A 19,130-nucleotide genomic window follows, 5' to 3' on the forward strand; every position below is an offset into this window, starting at 1 on the left:
CCCTGTGTCCTGTCATTCCCTGGTGGGCTTTTTGCCCCACGGGTGCTGTGCGGCACCCATCGCTGGGTGCCCTGGGTGGTGGAATGTCGCCACTGGACTTTCCAGTGGGGCACCTGGGACACTGGCTCTGTGTTTTGGATAATGCCTTGCCCAGTGTTGGGGGTTCTCCTCGAGGGGGGTCCCAAGCCACTGGCCAGGAGAAGCACCCAAGCCCAGTTACTGCTGGTTCTGTTCTCCAGAGCCACTGAGCAAACGAGCAGCAGGGAACCAGGACATTCCTGGTCCTGTAACCTTCGTTTTTGTCATCGTGGTGACAGCTCCGGGGCTTGCGGGGACAGCTCTGCACCCTTAGCCCTGGGAGCACTCAGGGGTACTGCGCATATGTGGGGTCACCTCAGGATTCTGGGTGCTCTGTAGTGTGCTTTGGGTCGTGGATTTGTCGCCACAGACCTAAGGAGCACGGGCTCCTCTTTTGGGTGCTGTAAATTGCATCATAAACACCCCCCAGTGTCTGTCTGTGTTCAGGGAACAATTTCAGTGCATGTCTAACTTTCAGCGTGCTCTGGTATCCCAGCAGCTTGGATAGGGCAGTGTGGGGGGAAGTCAGGTTATCAGAGGGTTTAAAAACGAGTTTTTCCAGCAGGTCTGTGTGTTTGCACGGTGTGTGTGCACACTGTGGGGGGACGTTGTTGTCATCCATCTGAGCCACAACTGCTGTGTCTGGCAGGAGGCTCCTCTGGTCACCTTTAGAAAGCTTTCTTTGAAACAAAAACAGAGGAGGACTGCGGGGTTTTGATGAATTGAAGCCTCAGTTTCTATAAAAGCAGGCAGTGGATGGTGCCTCAGAGTGGTGTCAGTGGTGTGGGACTGTGGTCAGGAGCAGAGCAAACACATCTCTCCCTCCCCATCAGTTTGTGGCAAGTTTGGTTCCAGTGTTTGGAAGCAAACCCACCCGTCTGCCTTGCTGGCCTCTCTGAGCACAAACAGAGCTGAAATCCAAGGGGGAACAGCAGTCATCTCCCTTATCTAATGTCTCAAATGTCCATTTCTTTCTGACAAGCCAGGGAAATTCCTCCCTGCCCAGTCTGGGACTCTGTCCCAAGCAGAGAAGGTGGCAGGTGAGCAGGGCTGGCAGAGGGAGCCTGTCAGCTGGCCCCAGTGATCCATGCACACGCTCAGCCCAGACTTGCTGGCAATCCCACGAGGCCAAAGCTGTTTGGAGTATTAATTTTTGTGAAGGTTTATTGGGCAGACACTATTCTTTCCCCTCAATCTCTGCTGCTGTTGATCCTGGAGTGCTCACTTCCATTTCTGCCCACCAGTTGCTTATAAATGGCTTTGATGAGAGGCTGTGGAAAAGCCAAGCATTATCCCGGGCGCCTCCGAGGCGAATTCCATGGGCAGCACCGTCCTGCCCGTGGCTTCAAAGCCTGCCACAGACAGTGTTGAGCTGCCTCCAAATGCTCCTGGACACAAATACACATGTAAGGCTGAAAAGGAGCTCCTGGTGTGTGATGGGAAGTGGTTTCAGGGATAAAGGCACAGATGAACAGGCTGGTGACAGTCCTGGCTGTCCCTGAGTGCAACCTGTCCCACTCCTGCCATGCTTCTCAGGCATAAGTGACCAAGCTGCAGATGAAAATACAATGCAAGCCCAGAATAATTAACTGTGTCATCTGCACCTCAGTTCCTCGGTTATTCTGGCCATTAATAATCTTTTCATCCTGAGCAGTAATTTGCTTTCACCAGTGGAGGTTTCTGACAGTCTGCAGTGTCTCAGAGCCCCAGTGACAGTGCAGTGAGCTGGGTTAGCCTTGGAGATGAGGTAAGGCAGTGTTTGATTACCTCAGCAGAGTATTTCTGAACAAAACAGGCATTTTCCTGCCATCCTCAGAGAACTCTGCAGTGACAATAACATTGTCCTGCAACAAGCTGGGAAGTCCAGCCTCTAACCACTTGTGATCTTTGGATTTCATGGAAAGGCTGGTAAGAGGAGAGTAACTCGTACAGTTAATGAGTGCCCTGCAGAGTCAGCCTTTGTCTCGTGATCTGGTGGTTGCAGGAGGAGTGGAGAAAAGAGGGAAAGGCCAGTTTCAGCTTGGGTTATTCCTCGAGTTCCCCTCCTGCTTTTTCAAGAGGCAGCAGCGTTGGCTGCTGTGAACGTTCGTACGGCTTCTGAGGCAGGAGGTTGCTGCTTGTTCCCTCAGCCCCGTGTGGCTTCACACAGCAGCACAGCTCAGGGAGTAATCCCGTGCTCCAGGGACCCCTCCTGCTCTCCCAGCCCTGGCTGATGGCACTGGGAGCAGGATTAGGGCCGCTGAGTGTGACCAACTTGCATCTGCGGACCCTGCTTGGGATTTGGGGATGGATGCTTTGCAACTGGTAGTTTTGTAATATGTAATCTGACATCACCTTGAAACATCCAACCAGGGCATGAAGTATAGTTGTCAGGTGCCAGTTTGGCATACAATGTCACTTATATTTCGCTCTGTTAGTTCAGGAGTGGCAGTGTATTAAAATCAAACCCTACTTGTCCCTGCCAGCTCCACCAGCCTGGTTCCGTGCCCACTGTGTTGCCAGGAATTCCCCCCACTGTTTGCTGCGAGGTTCATGCAGAGCCACTCTGTCCAAAGTCTCAGTGCAGTTAATTATCTGTATTAAAACTGGGTTGATAAGATTTCTGGAGGTGTCCCACTGAGCTGGGCAGGAGAGCAGAGCAAACGAAGGACCAGAGGCAGTGGAGATGCAGAGAGCTGGTTCTGCACCAGGACAAACATCCAGCCTCGTGCACCCCGTGTGTGTCCCTCACACAAAGAGGCAGGCTCTGTTGTTTATCCTCCTGGATCAGGAAAAAGCCAGCCCTTCCCAGTGGCAAGCATCCTGCTCAAGAAAGCCAAAGGTCCCTGCCACCCTCGCCCCAGCCTCACAGTTAAATTGAAGAAAGAAAACCTTCAGCATTAATTCTCCCGATAAACAAACATCAGAGTTTGCGACAACAAACAGCAGCCCAGGAATGGCTCATTCCACGGTGGACTGGGGCCAAGCAGGACAGTCTTTGTGGGAGGATTGGAGCCCAAATGTTTTTTTTTACTGTCTGGGTTCCCTGCTCCTCCTATGCAAAGATCTCCCGGACACACCGTTCTTCCCAATTCGTCCCTAGCGCTCCTGAACCCGCTCCTAATTGTTTTTTTGGTCTTCCAAGTTGCCCTTCCACCTCCCGCGGAGATGCTAATGAAGTGTGAGTACGCGGATGGGGCTGCTTGGGAATTTGACAGGGCTTTCGCCCAGCCCTTGTTCCCTCATTAAGCTGCCGCTGCGCGAGGAGGAAGCGATTGTGCCTCGTTTAGTCCCTGCCTCCAGCGTGCCCTCAGCGATCCAAGCCCCTGGATTTACTTTTCCCTTTCAATATATCAATAACTGTTATTTTGTTTATTAGCGGTGGGACGTGTGCCAAGCGAGTGGCCCCCGTAATCCCTTTAAATGGAGCAGTTCCATCTGACACAGTAGCCGTGAGCTGAACTCCCTTTTCCAGCTGCTGCCGGAGCCGGGAGCTCAAACTCTGCTCTGGCTTCGTGCAGGTGCTGCCCAAGGGTGGCTTCTCCTCCCCCCCCGAATAAAAATCAGTCAGAGAAGTGCTGAGACACAGGACCCCCTGCCTGAGTCGTTTCATGCCCATCTCACTCAGCATCCATGAGAAAAGCAGCTTGGGGTTTTTTTGGTAAAGCTGTGGGATAAGGCTGGAGAATTCCAGATAATTGGGAAGTGGAGCTGCCTGGGTGTGTTAAAGCACCGGGATGTGGGGAGGTTGGCTGAGGTGGTTTTGTAACCAAAGCATTTGTTGTCTCGTAACCTTATTGCTGCCTTTGTGCAATGGTTGGGAGCAACTTTCTGAGCAAAATCTGTCTCTCCCTAAATGCCCAGGCACGGAGGGATACATCACCAAAGGGAATGTCAGTTCCCATGAAAAAATTTCAGAGGAAGTGGATTTTTTTCTTATCGTTCCCATCCATGTTTCCAGTAGACACTGCACTTTTCATATAGGCACTCAGCCATAATTCCTTTTATTTTATAAGGAAATGAAAATGTTGATAGTTGTGCACAGTTTCCCCCAAAGTTTTAGCCTTTTAAGAATGGCACATAAAATAATCAGTTTTTCAGCAGCTCTACAGAAGGGTTATGCTGGTTCTCTTTCCAACTTACTATCCACCCCAGTACAAATGGGAGGTAGTTTGGCTTTCCCCAGCCTTTTTCAGACCCAAAGTACCAAATTTTGCTCTGTCTGCTGAGTGCCTATTGTGGGAAATTTGGAGTAACTCCACTGGAGTCAATTGGGTTGCCCTGGATTTACGGTGCTGTAAATGAGATCAGAATTGGCTCAAAGTATATTCCATTAATGAGTCAGATACTGGCAATGCAGCCAATATGCACCCAGAAATGGCTTTAACACAGCCTAGGATATTCAAAATTGGTTTATTGAGAGATGGGCTCAGGGCCAGAATTCTGGGGTTCTCTTTTATTCTTTCCATGAAATTCACCTTCCTGCAGAAGGCCAGCACGAGGCTGATGCAAAACTTAAGAGCCATTTAAGCCCTTAGAATGGGGCTTGTGAGATGCATAAACATTGTGCTGAGCTCTTTGCCTGCCCTGGAGCAGATTTATCGCTTGGAGTTCAAGATGTTCTAGGATTTATCAACTTCTACAGGTTTTTATAGATTTTCTATACGTTAAGTGACTCAGAGAGACAGTTTGTAAAATACAGCGACACCACGGATGATCTGTTGCCAGCCATGGGTGGCACAGCAGGACAAGGGTTCAGAGCTTGGCAGTTGGAAGTGCTGCTACAGGAGAAATAATAAATAAGGATTAAATGGTTTTGCTGTGGAGGAAATCCTTTAATCAACTCCCGAACTCTTTATTCCAGTGTAACTTGAGCAAATATCTCACCTCTTGGAGTGGAGGCAGCCACATCCTCCTGCTTTGTACAGTGCCCCACTCACAGCCCTGCTGTGCCCTGCTCTGGGGAATCCTGGCATTTGTGCGGGGAGTGAGGTATCCGAATCCCCTCCTGGTGATGTTTCCCAGGTCTGGAGAATCCCGTGGTGCTGTGAGCCTGTCCCTGAGCACACAGGGAAGCAGGGAGGCTGAGCAGGGGCACATTCCAAGGCCTGGGCTATCCCTGGAGCTCTGCTTTGACGCCCTGTGCCCAGCTGCTGGTTTTGTGTAGCTGTTTGTCCCTCCCCACACAGCAAACACCTCTCGTATTTACCTTCTGCCAAAAAAGCCAAGCAGCTCTGCTAAAGCACTTTGGGACACTCCAGTACTTCCAGAGGGTACTGGAAGGTAGGTGGGATGTGGGAGAGGGAGCCTGGAGGTGCAGCAGCCCTGGGATGGGCCTGGCTGACAGCCTTGCTCACAGCCAGACTGGAAATGTGCTTCACCTCTGGAGGGTTCATCCCGGCCTTCCTCCTTCCAGCCATTCCCACTGGTGCCTCAGATTCCTTGAAACTAGAAAGCAGGGCTGGGGATGAGGGAGGGAGAGGCTGGAGCTGCCGCATCCTCTGGGCAGCTGGCAGGAGCTGGGATAAAGCAGACGTGGTTCAGTCTCCTGCCGAGGAGCCGGAGACATTCCAGTGGCTGGGACAGGGAAAGGTCCCAGCCCCAAGGCTGTTGCTCTCGGGGGGGATTGTTGGGGTGTCCTGGGGTCAGGAGTTGGCCTGATGATCCCTGCGGGTCCCTTCCCACTCGGGCTACTCTGGGATTCTGCTCAGAGTCCGTGCCAGCACCACAATTCACCTCCTTCCCTGGAGGTTCAGCCCGTCCCAGGGCTGTCTCCTGCTACCTTCCCGCTGGCATGAGCAGGGCAGGACAGCAGGAAGGGGAGGGATTCCGGAGTAGGGCAGCTCGGGATCTGTCCCGGAGCTGTTGGCCAGCCCTAATTAGGCTGTGACTTCATTGCTGCTGCGCTTGCACCGTCAGCGACTCCCCCCTCTGCCCGCGGTGAAATCACCTCATCCCGGCGGCCGGCGGAGACTTCTCCGTGCAGGTTTTTCTGGGATCTCTCACTGTCGCAGCCTGCCAACGAGACACCCGCGGCACCTGCCCCAGCCAGGGCTGCTATCGACAAACTGGGGGACAAACGCTGGGAAATGGGAATTTCATCGCAGATGCCCCTTGGGCACCTCTCCTGCTAATTTGCACTTAGATGGGTGCCTTTCTCTGAGCACTTTATTAATTAAGGCTCGCAGCCCACCTGTGAGGCAAGGAAGTTATTAGTGCCCTCATTTTCCAGCAGAACTGAAAGCGGTGGTTTGCCCAAGGCCACAAATGTAATCAGTGGCAGAGGCAGGGATGAGTGAGTTCTTGCAGTCTCCTGTGATACTCTGTGCACCCCACTGCCTACCTGGAACAAATGCAACGGCTTCCCAAAAGTTCACATTTTTGTTAACGCGACGTAAATGAAGATGGAGCACCCAAAAGGAGCCTTGCAAGGGGGAGAGTGCCCAAAAATGTGCAGTACCCTGGGCCAAAGGCATCATCTCCTGCCTGAGCCACAAACCCTCCTCCCCATAAACTCCACGCTTCTTCTTGTCCGTAAATTCAGTAGGAGGGTTCAAGCATAAATTTAAAATAAGCTTTTTTGTACCAAATGCATCAACGTAATTAACACCCAACCCCATTCTTTTGCTTTCTTAGGCTGGAGCAAACCCTGTGCCCTTGGAGAAAATTGTTTCCCCTTTTCCTCCAGGGAATCCAGAGCCTGAGCAGCAGCTGTGAAGAGTGGAGAGAAAGAAAGAAGTGGGAGATGCTGGAAGTGCTTTGGGCGACGTGAGAAGGAGGATTTGCCCGGAAGGAGCTGTTCAAGGGCCCAGCAGCAAACCAGAGACACAAAACCTGCTTATATATAGAAGAATGTAACCCCTGTGTATGCAGACGTGGACGCGTGCATGCCTTGTCGAGAGCGTAAGCGACATTCCCTGTAGATCGCTGCTGTGAGCAGCCCTGCTCCTGCAGGCCGAGCCTTGGCACTGCTGCTGGCCCTGCTGGACACCACCCACTGCCCTGCTGGCCCATTTATGCAGCAGGATGAGGAGGAATCTCTACACCCAGATTAGTAATCCTGAGAATTCCAAACGTGCTGCGGCGCGGGCACGGCCCAGGCGTGGCGGGGAGCGGGTGCGGAGCGGCTCGGACAGCAGTTTGTGTGTGTAAATATTCATGCTCTGGCACCAGGGGAGAGCAGCTTTCCTATGACTTTAGTTTCTCTGGTGCTACATTTAATATTTGTCTGGGGCTAAACTGCCTCTCTGTGGTGCTACAGTTTCCCCAAGAGGAAGTTCTGAAACGTGGGACAAGGAAAGATCTATTTTGGTTATTGATATTTATACACAAGATAGCAAAAAAATAAGACTTGTTGAGAAGGTGCTATTTTTTTTCTTTCTTTCAATCTCTGCAGAAACTAAGACAAAACAAATAATCTATCCCAGAACTTTATAAAACTCCTTTTCTTTGAAACAGTTCTTTTTCTTTTTGACAGTGTGGAGCTTGGGAAGCAGCAGGCACTGAGGTGGAAAGGACACAGGGCCCTTTCCACTGCAGTGTGCACATCAAAGTCTGCTAGAGCAGCACTTTCTGCAGCTCCAGAGCTGGGAATTCTCCTGCATGGTGATTTATTCACATCCCATGAACCAGGGAAGAGAACTCTTATCCAGACTGATCACTAGAGCAGGGGATAACAGGAGAACTTGGCCTTAGAAGTCAAAGGGCTTTTTTCAGTCTAGTACTGAGCACTTTTTTCCTTGCAGCCAAAACTACCTGTCAGATTTCGGGTACCTTCCACATACAGCAACCTGTGCACAGTTTTTTAGAAACATTTTTCCTACCTTCAGATATTTGCACCAGAAAATGGACCCTGCCATGGCAGGGAGGGCATTTTCAAAGGCATAAAGGAATGTTAGAACCCGATTTCTGGAGGAAATTTGGCTCCTTGTCTTTTAAAAATACTTCCCACCCCTCAGCCAGGCCAGGAAGAAGCCGAGTGGCCACTGTGTCCAGCCAGATGCTGCATTTTCCACTGCTGCAGGAGAAATGTTTCTGAGCAATCTGAAAGCTAAACTCTCCCTTTATCAAATATTCACCGCAGTGTTTTGAGCCCCTGCACACGTTTTCCTGGCTGATATTGATCCAAGTCCATTCCCAAACAGCAGCAAGGGCTCTGCTGGAAGAGCAGATTGCTCCTAGTGAAGAGCCTTGCCCTGCCCTGGTGATTGCAGTGTTGGGAGGGGTGCTGTAGCTCCGTGTAGTTTGTCTGTCCATACCCTTGGGGTGCTCTCAGAGCCACAGGGACCAGTGAAACATCTTCCTGCCAGTTTTGGCCTGATGCTCAGTAATCCTCAGCATCCTGAACCCCTTCCCAGCTCAGTCTCCTACAGAAACAAAAGGAGGAGCCTCAGCTGATTCCAGCAGTGCTGGGCAGAGCCTTAAAAATACCGATTTCTGGAAACGCCTGGAATGTGGGAGTGAAATTGTGCCTGTGGAATTGCACAATCCCACTTGAGCAGGAACCGTGGATGTGACACTCGGCTGTAGGGCACAGCCCCTGCAGCTCTGCCCTGCACGTCCTCCCCAGCCCTGGGACAGGCCCAGAGCTGGGTCACATCCCTCAGAGGCTCTCCCGCAGATTCCTCACCCTTATCAGCTCTGAATGTAATCAATTCTCACCCGGAACAGGCATTGTTCCATTTTCCCTGTGCTCACAGCTGGCACTGCCCTTGGCTCTCCTGCTGCCCTGGCTCTTGGGGGCTGCAGCCTTCAGGCTGCCCCCAGTCTTTCAATCCCCTTGGAACAGCACAGCCAAGGAAAAGGAAAGGAAGTTCTGCCCTCCCCACCTCGGGGGAGCCCCCAAATCTGTGATCAGCCCCAGTGCAGGGATTGGCTGATCTCCCTCAGTCCCAACCCTCCGTGGACAGGCTTGTCTGTGAAAGTTCCCAAACCTCAGAGCTCCCAGGGGAGTGCTCTCCTCCGGGGCTCCAAACAGTCAGCAAAAAATGTTAAAAGACTTGTCCTGCCCAGCACGGAACAGCCACATGGATGGTGCTTCCCAAGTGGAGACCAGAGCAGGTCTGGTGGCCCAAATTCTGCCTTGTTCCTGGTTTGCTTCACTTTTGTAGTTCCAAACTGGATGTTTCGCATGAACTGAGGGTGAAGTTTTGGAGTTTTGTAGCCAGAATTCCCTGTACAGAGCTGGAATTCCTTATTGAGGGTATGGATTTGTCAAAGCCTTACATTTTGTGGTGTAATTGCTATCCTTGAACGCCTCCATTTTTTGACAAGGAGTGTTTTTATCCTTTCTACAAGATCTGCTTTTCCCCCGGTTGTGTTTGCACGGAAAGGGAAGGGTGCTGTGAACTCCCTGGAAATTCCCAGTCCCCTCCTGTGGGCAGGAAACCGGCACAGTTCCCCTCTGGCCCTTTTGTTTTCTCCCAGCATCGAGCAATCCCTGGGTTGGGTCAGCTGGGAGGGCCAGGGAGGGCTCTCCCGGCGGGGAAACGGAGCCCTCTCGGGTTTCAGAGCTCAGCTATGAGCTCATAGTCTGCGCAGAGCACGGCTGGGAGGGAACTCTTCATGAATCTTTAAAGCAGTTCTCTGCCACGGCAGCTCCCGGCACAAGCTGGAATTCCGTATTCCAAGGCAAAAGCAGCCTGCTGTGGGCTGCTGCCACCTGCTCAAACTGCTCCCCTGGCCACTGAACTCAGCTGGGTTACCCCAGGGCGGGGCTCGGCCCAGGAGTTCCACATCCCTTCCTCTTCTCCTGCAGAATTCTTTCCAGCAGGTAAAAAAGCTGGAATGGGACCAGGCCTCCTGTCCCACAGCTTGGTGTGCCCAGGAGGGGCAGCAGCCAGAGCAGGGAGCTGTCAGTGCCCAGGGGGAATCCCATCCTGCTCCTGCTCAGAGCACGAGGCAGGAATTCCTCTGAGCCAAGCCCATTGCTAAAGCAATTCCCCTAAACCCCAAACACTGCTTGAACCAGTTTCATCTGATTTGTGAGTCTGGTTTGTTTCTGTGTCACAGGAAAAGTTCTAAAGGTCTCTTAAACCCTCAGCATGAGCAGAAGCAGTTCCTGCTGCTGAAATCCACGACAAACCAAACTGGTTAAACTGGTGCAGTGTCTGTCCACAGACAGCCTGGAATGAGGCATTCCCAGCTGGAAAACTGCACTGCCCTGTGAAAAATGGCCCCAGTGAGGACAGAATAGCCCACAATACTCAATCTTCCTACACATCTGTCCCTGATCTCGACAGGAGCCTGGTGTGTACAGAACAGACTAGCTGAGGCTCCACACTGAATCCTGGACACACATGGTCCATGTCCAGCCCTCCTGGCTGTATCCCAGCTCCCCAGCAGGTGCACAACTTTCCCTGGAGCCAGTCTGCTCCCAGCAAATTTGATTTTCATCCAGGCTTCAAACTCGGCCTCATTTTGTGTAACTTTGCTGTGGGTGAGCTGGACTTTCCATCTCATCACAACAGGTGAGGAGACTCAGGCCATGCCAATTCCAGATCCAAGGGCTGAGGGAATTGTAAATACCATGGGAATTGGGCTTCCCTAGGACCAGCCAGTCTGAGAAGGGGGGAGGGATCCTCACCTGCTGCTCCTGCCTTGGGTTTTTACACCACAAAATACAAACAATTTTTTTTTTTTTTGCCAACAATATTTATTTGAGTACAGGAGTGAATTTTGATGTGACTTCAGTGTCCACTCTGAGGGAATTACTGAAGTGCTTGAATTTCCCAAAGTTTTTAACATTTACAGGAAGAGACTTTGGAGCTTGATAAATATTCACGGAAAGCATCTGAGGATTAAATGGCCAACATTAATTACACCATTATTACTTACACCTTTTGTCATTATGCCTTTATTAGTTACTCCATCAGTGGTTACAGGTGGCAGCAAGCAGAGCAAACCCAGCTGCAGTGGGATTTGATTCCCTGGGTTTTTACAGCATCCCTTTTCATTCACCAGTTTATCAAAAACCCTCCCATCCTCGTTAGTCCTGAGGCCACTGGGAATCCCCCAGTCTGCCAGGGGCATTGCCCAGGGAATGACAGGCAGGGAATGCCCAATTCCTGGCATTTTGCTGATCCAGAACCATCGGGATGAAACTCCAGCAGGGTCACTGTGCAGGTTTCCCCTCACCAAAGCAAGGGCAGGGCCTGTGCTCGGAGTTCCTGGAGCTCCAGGAGGCTCCTGGTCCTGGCTGGATGGGGCTTCTCTCTTTTGTAAAAGGAATTTCATATGCTGAGACTCTTTGTACATATTTATAAGGAATTTATTAAAAAAAAGAAAAATAACTGTTCAATGGCAAAAAAAGGCTCCGAGTTTTATTTCCTCTCCTAGAGGAATTTCCTTCCACAGCCTTCCCTGTTTCCCTGTGGGAGTCAGCAGGTTCCCAGCAGCTGCCATTGGAACTGAAGTTTCCCCTGGATGTTTTCTGGTCCAAGAGTCATGTTCTAGGAGAAGGTAGGACCATCCTCCCAAAGCAAACCACCCCAAAACCTCGAGAATGCAAACCCACACTTTCCCTTTGACTTCCTGCCTTACCCACCAATGAAAACTGAATTTGGAAGCAGCGTATCCCACACTTCCCTGAGCTTTTCCTACACTCCTCTAAACATTTCCAGGAGCATTTAGGGGAAAAAAAATCAGAATGAGAAGCAGCTTTTCAAACAGTTTGAAAGCAGAAACACCAAGCCTTGGGTTCACTGGCACTGCAGTGACACCGAGGCCTTTCAGAAACTCCCTGCCCTTGGAATCACTGATTTTCCCTTTTCCTGGTCAATATTCCAGGCTGTCACACATCGCATTTTTATGCCAAATGAAAACCTTGCTCCACGCTGTTCTGAACTCTCTCCCATCCCAAAGACAGGGGAGCTATTCCCATTGCAGGGAGCAGTGGGATTCCTTGGCTCAGATCTCCATTTTCACAGGATCCATTGGACAAGAATTTGACATCACTTTGGTTTGGAGAGTAAAGCTTTTCCTGCTCTGCTTCCCTGGACCTCCCAAGCCAGGTTTGGGCTCTGCCCAGCTCAGGCTGTGCTCTCACCACTCCTCCTCAGCCACAGAGCTTATTTCCAAAGAAATGTGGAGCCTTACTCCTGTTCCCATCAGCTGCTGTGCGCTTTAATCCCTCCCTGCGGAGCTTCCATCAGCACAGACAGAACCTCCTTCCCTCAGGAGCCTCTTCCTGCTGATGGCTCAGGTGGGGCTGTCACCTTCAGCCATTTCCATGGCAATGAGCTGGGGGGATGCTGCTGCTCTGGGAGCAGAGGTGGTTTGGGGACAGGGAAAGCTCCAGAACAAACAGCAGCTCCCTCTGAGGGCTTCTGCTGCTGGAGAACCTCGGCAGAGAGCTCGGCCACAGGGACGGGGTTAATTCCTGTTAATTCCTGCCAGGGATCTCCTTCCTCAGGAGCTCTGCTGAAGCTCAAGGCTCTGGTTTTCCCTGCTGGAGGAGCCACGCAGGTCCTGGCTGAAGAGCACAGGGCAGGGACACTGAGTCTGTGAGATGCTCTTAGACAGGTGCTGGATTTCCATCCACACAAACCCAACTCAACTTCAACCTCAACCTCCCTCTGCTCTCCTCAGAGACTGGGAAATCAGAAAGTCTCACATGAAAATTAAAGAGGAAGGACATTTCCAGGGAAAGGAGGTGTCATTTCCAGCTTCACTGGCAGGGTCCTTCCCAGGCTCCCTGTGATTTTCCAAAGGGGACAGCACATGCCACTTGTGGAATCAACTGGAAAACCAACAGCTGGGAAATGATACTTCTGCAGCTGTGGACACGAGGTTCTGAAGCACTGCTTGGGAAGAGCTCTCAGAGAGAGGTGCTGTGTAATTCTACACAGTCATGGACTCAGGGAATGCAGGGCCAGGTGATGTGGAGCTCCTCAGCCAGAGCACAGCTTTGCTCAGCACATGCACTCACAGCTCCCCTGCCCTGGGCACGCAGTGTTTGTCCATACTGAAAGGAAAATAGAAAACATCCCAGACGCTTTATAACCCTGTAAGCTCCAGAAACAGCCTGGAGTTTGCCACAACATAACCCACACCTCCCCTTCCTTCCAGGGTAAAGTTTCTGGCCAGTCACAATTGTTCTGTTGGCTCAGAGCTGGAAGAAGGACTGACAACAGAACTGAGCAGGGATCCTGGGATTTTCCTGCTCTGGGCCTGGTGAGCTGCCCTGCAGTCAGTACACCTGCAGGAGGGCACAGGTGCCCAGTCAGTACACCTGCAGGAGGGCACAGGTGCCCAGTCAGTCAATACACCTGCAGGAGGGCAGAGGTGCCCTGCAGTCAGTACACCTGCAGGAGGGCAGAGGTGCCCTGCTGGCTGTCAGTACACCTGCAGGAGGGCACAGGTGCCCAGTCAGTCAGTACACCTGCAGGTGGGCACAGGTGCCCAGTCAGTACACCTGCAGGTGGGCAGAGGTGCCCTGCTGGCTGTCAGTACACCTGCAGGAGGGCAGAGGTGCCCTGCAGTCAGTCAGTACACCTGCAGGAGGGCAGAGGTGCCCTGCTGGCTGTCAGTACACCTGCAGGAGGGCACAGGTGCCCTGCTGGCTGTCAGTACACCTGCAGGAGGGCACAGGTGCCCAGTCAGTACACCTGCAGGTGGGCACAGGTGCCCTGCAGTCAGTCAGTACACCTGCAGGAGGGCAGAGGTGCCCTGCTGGCTGTCAGTACACCTGCAGGTGGGCAGAGGTGGTGCCATCCTTCCAGCAGCGCAGCGTCTCCACGGTGACCGAGCGGCACAGGGGACACGTCTTCTCCCGGTCGAACCACAGGCACAGGCACTCCTCACAGAACACGTGCTGGGGACACAGGGACTGTCACCATGGCTCACACTGGAAATGGGGCTGTGTGTTCTATCCCCATCTGTCAGAGCTGGGGCAGTTCTCTGCTGTCCATGGGGCAGGTTTCTTTCTCTCTCCCACAGCCAATCCTCCCTCCAGATCTCTGCTCTCCATGGCCACTGAGTGTCCCTGCATGGCTGATCAAATTCCATCATCCCATGGCAGATGCTCTGCCCAGGGCAGGAGCCAAGCATTCCTACCTGGATCCAATCTGAGCCTGGAACAGCACAGCAGCCTTTGCCCCCTGCATTCCCAGAGGAGCAGCTTTCTCCTGCCCTGCATTCCCAGAGGGAGAGCAGGCCCATCTCCAGCAGCCCTGGAGCTGCAGAGGAAAACTCCACCCTTGTGCAGGATCCCTGCTGCAGCAGAGCCACAGCTGGCCCTGCAGGAGGGCTGAGCCACCATGGAATGGCACTGCTGCCACCACACTGACACACAGGGGGTCAGGGCTTATTCTGACTCTGGCAGTGGTGCCTTGTATTACTGTATTATTTTTGTTTTTTATTTTCTTCCCTAGTAAAGAACTGTTATTCCTGCTCCCATATCTTTGCCTGAGAACCCCTTAATTTCAAAGATTGTAATAATTCAGAGGGAGGGGGTTTGTATTTTCCATTTCAGGGGAGGCTCCTGCCTTCCTTAGCAGACACCTGTCTTTTAAACCAAGACACACCACCAGCAGGGAGGCCGCTGGTGCAGCTGGCACTCACAGGGTGTGGGAAATAAACCCCAGTTTGCCAAAGCTCTGGTTTTTAATAACAGCACTAGAAAGAAACATTCCAAAGGCCTAGAGCACCTGGGCTGATGGGGAGCTGAGAGGGTTTTCCTCTACCATATTCCCCTCCTCAGTTCCCTAAGTTATCTAAGTCCTTACTGAGCTCCAATAACCTCTTTCTTCCCCCTGCTCCTTGCATCTGCTTTATTCTGCACTCCCAGTTTGCCCTTTTCAGTAAATGCCAGTTTTCATCCCTGATCTCCTCCTCTGGTTTCTGCACTGGCCGCTCCCCAGGTTCTCCCCAGCACACACCATCCAGCCCCAGACTGGGAGAGCAGCAAAAGGGCAAGGAGGGACCACGAGGAGCTGGGAGAAGCTGGGAACTCCTCCACATAGGAGGAGTCAGCAGAAATGTCACTCCTCAAATCCCAGCTCTGCCAAGCAGTTCCAAAAGCAGCTCCTCAGGGACTTCTGCCTTGGAAACATCTGCACAGATGTTCACAGCGAGGCCAAGAGGCACCTTTGGTGCACAGGATGGCTTTAATTTGATAACCCTGTTATCAAAAGGGAGTTTTAAATCTACCCAGCCCTCTCAAGGGGCAGGTAAAGCTCTGCTCACTGTAGCCCCAGGGTGTGCAGTGCCCATTGCAGCCCCTGCCCCACAAGGCTGTGCCCACCCCACAGCCAGGGTCACCCCTCAGCTGCCACAACCCAGTGGTCACCCAGGGCAATAAACACCCACCAGGGGCTGGATCAAGAGCCAGCAGAGGCCTGCAGGAGCGCCCGGGCTGGCTGTGCCTCTCCCCACTGCAGGAGCTCACTGAAGCAATGGCAGCAGGCAGTTTTGGGGTCTTACCTGGCACAGAAGGATCAGAGGTTCCCTGAACTCTGCCTGGCAGATGGCACAGATGTCTCCTGCCTCACTGCACTGCTGGCTCGTGGCACGGACTCCATAGGTCTGGCAGGGACAGGTGGGAAAAACAAACCCCAAGTCAAAGGATTGGAAGGGTAAATGTGCACAAAGGCTGCTTTCCACCCCCAGATTCCCCCCAGGGACAGCAGTGTCACTGTGTGGGGAAGGGGCATCTCCGCTCCCTGTCTGCCTTTCCCCTGGAGCTGACTCCATCTTTTAGGGCCTCCACTTGTGCAGCAAGGATGATGGAATTTAATGAGCTCAACAGGGAGCTGAGAGCATTAATTCAGCATCATTTGCAGGGGTGCTTGGATGGAGGGAGGGATTATTATTATTATTATTATTATTATTATTATTATTATTATTATTATTATTAGCAAGCAGGAGACAATGGAAGAAAGAGAAAAGCAGCAGCAGCCACAGGCTGCCCACCTCCCCTTTAGATACAGGGAAGGCAAATGTTGCTTCTCCCACTGTAACAGATTTAGGGCAAACAGAAACCTGCTGAGGGAAAATGACCAGCCCAAGCCCAGGGAATAAGCAAGATAAGCTCTAACAAACTTTGATGAGGTTCTTTTCCTCTATAGCCTTTGATTTTACCCTTTTAAAATGTAAGTCACTGCAGCAGATCTAAATATCAGCCCTGTGGAATGCAGTGCCTGGGATAATTCCTGGCACTGCAGGGTCTCTTTCAATGCCACTGCACATCAGGCACCACAAAGTCCTTCCCACACTCTGCTCTACAAAGTTTTGTCAGCTCCTTGCAGTTGGATTAATCCACATTAGACAGCCTCCAATCAGACAGAACAGGAACAGCCTCCCAGCACAGCTGGGGCAGGGCAGATGTCAGAAAAGGTCCCCGACATCCCTGACAGGAGCCCCCAGCTGGTCCAGCCATGGGCTAACGTTGTTTTATTCCGTGGTCCTGAGCAATTTTCAATTTGATCATTCAGCAGGAACAGGGTTCCACCTCTGGGACTGCTCCTCCTTACCTGGGGGGTGCAAAGGACCTTCAGTGCCTTCCTGACACTTCCCACACGGCCACAGATGTCAAAAGACTGCAAAAAAGACATCCCATTTTAGATCATTTTCACAAAACCTCTCTGTGTGTGTGTGTGTGTGTGAGTCCAGAAACTCAGCAAACATTCTCCAAATGGATACTCAGAGGGGAAAAAGTAACAATGGTGCCAAAAAAGATTTCATGGTGGTCATGAAATATGTAATAAATGGGAATTGACAGTGGGGAAGGGTGGCCAGAAAAGCTCTGGGAGCAGCTGACTGCAAAGTGGGGACTCTACAGGACAAAGAGAGGGGCTGGCACCAGGCTGGGCTGGGGACAATTGTCCACCCCACTAAGCAGGGAAGGGCTAAAATGGACCTGGTCCCATAGGGAAGGGAAAGGGAAAAGAAAAAGGCCTGAAAACCTAACCCAGTCCATCATCTTTCTCTTCCCTGCCTGCTGGCAGAGCACAGGGAAAGCTCACTGAACTAAAGAAGATGTGAGAAAGTGACAGTGCAAGGAGCAGCTGTGGCTGGTGGCACAGCAGGAGCTGCTGGCTGTCACCTGAGGCAGGGGAGGCTGTGGGGCTGCAGCTGCAGAGCTGGAGCAGCACTGCAAAGGCACACAGAGGAGCTGGCTTGCTGCTGCTGAAGTGGTTTTGGTGGGAGTGATTGAGTGGGCTCGCTGCAGGGAATGCCAATGAGCTCATCCCGCAATGCACGGGGAAGCAAAGGCAGGCACCAGGACTGCTTCCAGTCAGCACACACAGGGCTCCAGGCTCCTTCCAGGAATGCTCCCAGCCAGCAGCCTCCACCTGGGGCTGCCCACTGCCTCAGACAGCCCATCTCCTGCCAGGGATGGGGGTCAGCCCTTTCTTTCCCAGTGCAACTCCCAGCTTTTCCTGCTTGCTTTGCTTACAGCACGGCTCCAGTGCCTTTGCTCTGATGACTCCTCTCTCCCAGCCCAAATTCCCCCCTCATTTCTTTCTCTCTGGAGCTCCCTGCACCCCCAAAAGCTGCCGGTGTCAGAGAGCCAACACCCATTTCTCACCCATTGTTGTTGTACCAGCCATCACTTCACAACTGGGTCACACACAGGGAGTGCTGCTGCTCAGGACAGGCAGAAAATGCAACCTGGGTGCTCTGTGTGTGAACACCTGGGATTTCTCCACCAAAAGCAGAGGCTCCTGGCTCCACGGGGCAGCCAGAGGCACCAGCACAGCTCCCAGCAGCCTCCTGGAAGTGCTCCTGCCCTTTGTGCAGGGGAAGGGGACACTGCCCCAGCCCAGCCCTGGAATTCTGCCAGGAGCACAGGAGCTCTCAGTGCCAAATTGGCTTCTGTGGTTTTTCTAATGTGGTTTGTGGCTTTGCTAATGTGGACTCCTCTGGGGAGATTTTCAGTGTCTCAGGCAAGGAGCTGGAGCTGCAGCTCTGGGGACTGGAGATGGGATGGGCACAGCCAGGGCTCTGTGCCTGCACTGGCAGAGGAGCTCCCCCTTCCCTTCCACTTCCAGGAAAAGGCTTGGTGTGCACAGGGCTGACCCTCACCTGGACACAAACTTCCCAAAATGAAGCAATCTAGATCACCCCAACACTCCCTGTAAAGGCTTCACAGGACAGAACATCAAGTTAACCCCTAAGGAGCTGCTCCCACCTGTGCCAGGCCCTGAGGAGCCTCACCTGGGCTCCCCTCCCACAGCCCCTGGGCACAGCAGCTTTGTACAGCTCATCCCCGGAGGTCTCAGCTCATGGCTGAGTGTTTTAGGCTGGAGATGCAAGATGTAGCTGGGCTGTGTGTTCTATCCCCATCTGTCAGAGCTGGGGCAGTTCTCTGCTGTCCATGGGGCAGTTTTTTTCTTTCTCTCTCCCACAGCCAATCCTCCCTCCAGGAGATCTCTGCTGTCCATGGCCACTGAGTGTCCCTGCATGGCTGATCCAATTCCATCATCCCATGGCAGATGCTCTGCCCAGGGCAGGAGCCAAGCATTCCTACCTGGATCCAATCTGAGCCTGGAACAGCACAGCAGCCTTTGCCCCCTGCATTCCCAGAGGAGCAGCTTTCTGCTGCCCTGCATTGCCAGAGGGAGAGCAGGCCCATCTCCAGCAGCCCTGGAGCTGCAGAGGAAAACTCCAGCCTTGTCCAGGATCCCTGCTCCAGCAGAAGCACAGCTGGCCCTGCAGGAGGGCTGAGCCACCATGGAATGGCACTGCTGCCACCACCCTGACACACAGGGGTCAGCTCCTGTTCTCACTCTGGCAGTGGTGCCTTGTATTACTGCATTATTTTAGTTTTTTATTTTCTTCCCTAGTAAAGAACTGTTATTTCTGCTCCCATATCTTTGCCTGAGAGCCCCTTAATTTCAAAGATTGTAATAATTCAGAGGGAGGGGGTTTCCATTTTCCATTTCAGGGGAGGCTCCTGTCTTCCTTAGCAGACACCTGTCTTTCAAACCAAGACACTGAGCTGTGCTCTGAAGGTGCTGGTGTCCAGCTGAGCTGTGCCTTGCTCCAGGTCCCCCTGGGCTCTGCCCTGCAGTTGTTGGACTCTCTGACCCTGGCTGGGGAGGCCCTTTCCTGCCAGTTGTGGTTTTGGG

General features: G+C 52.5%; 1 protein-coding gene across 2 annotated transcripts in view; it reads right to left on the reverse strand.

Annotated features, from left to right (window-relative positions):
* Positions 1 to 13,434: 13,434 nt before the first annotated feature.
* Positions 13,435 to 19,130, reverse strand: part of RNFT2 (ring finger protein, transmembrane 2) — a 28,304-nt gene continuing 22,608 nt past the window's right edge. The window contains exons 9-12 of one of the 2 annotated variants that reach the window (XM_038152181.1): positions 16,530 to 16,595; positions 15,481 to 15,582; positions 13,745 to 13,870; positions 13,435 to 13,631 (exon numbers count right to left, since the gene is read on the reverse strand). In XM_038152181.1, the coding sequence (XP_038008109.1) occupies positions 13,623 to 13,631; positions 13,745 to 13,870; positions 15,481 to 15,582; positions 16,530 to 16,595 (303 nt within the window). In that variant the 3' untranslated portion in view covers positions 13,435 to 13,622. Of the gene's footprint in view, positions 13,871 to 15,480; positions 15,583 to 16,529; positions 16,596 to 19,130 lie in introns of both variants that reach the window. The other variant, XM_038152182.1, reaches the window with a different exon arrangement.

Source organism: Motacilla alba, chromosome 15, assembly GCF_015832195.1.
Source record: "Motacilla alba alba isolate MOTALB_02 chromosome 15, Motacilla_alba_V1.0_pri, whole genome shotgun sequence".
NCBI lineage: Eukaryota > Metazoa > Chordata > Aves > Passeriformes > Motacillidae > Motacilla > Motacilla alba.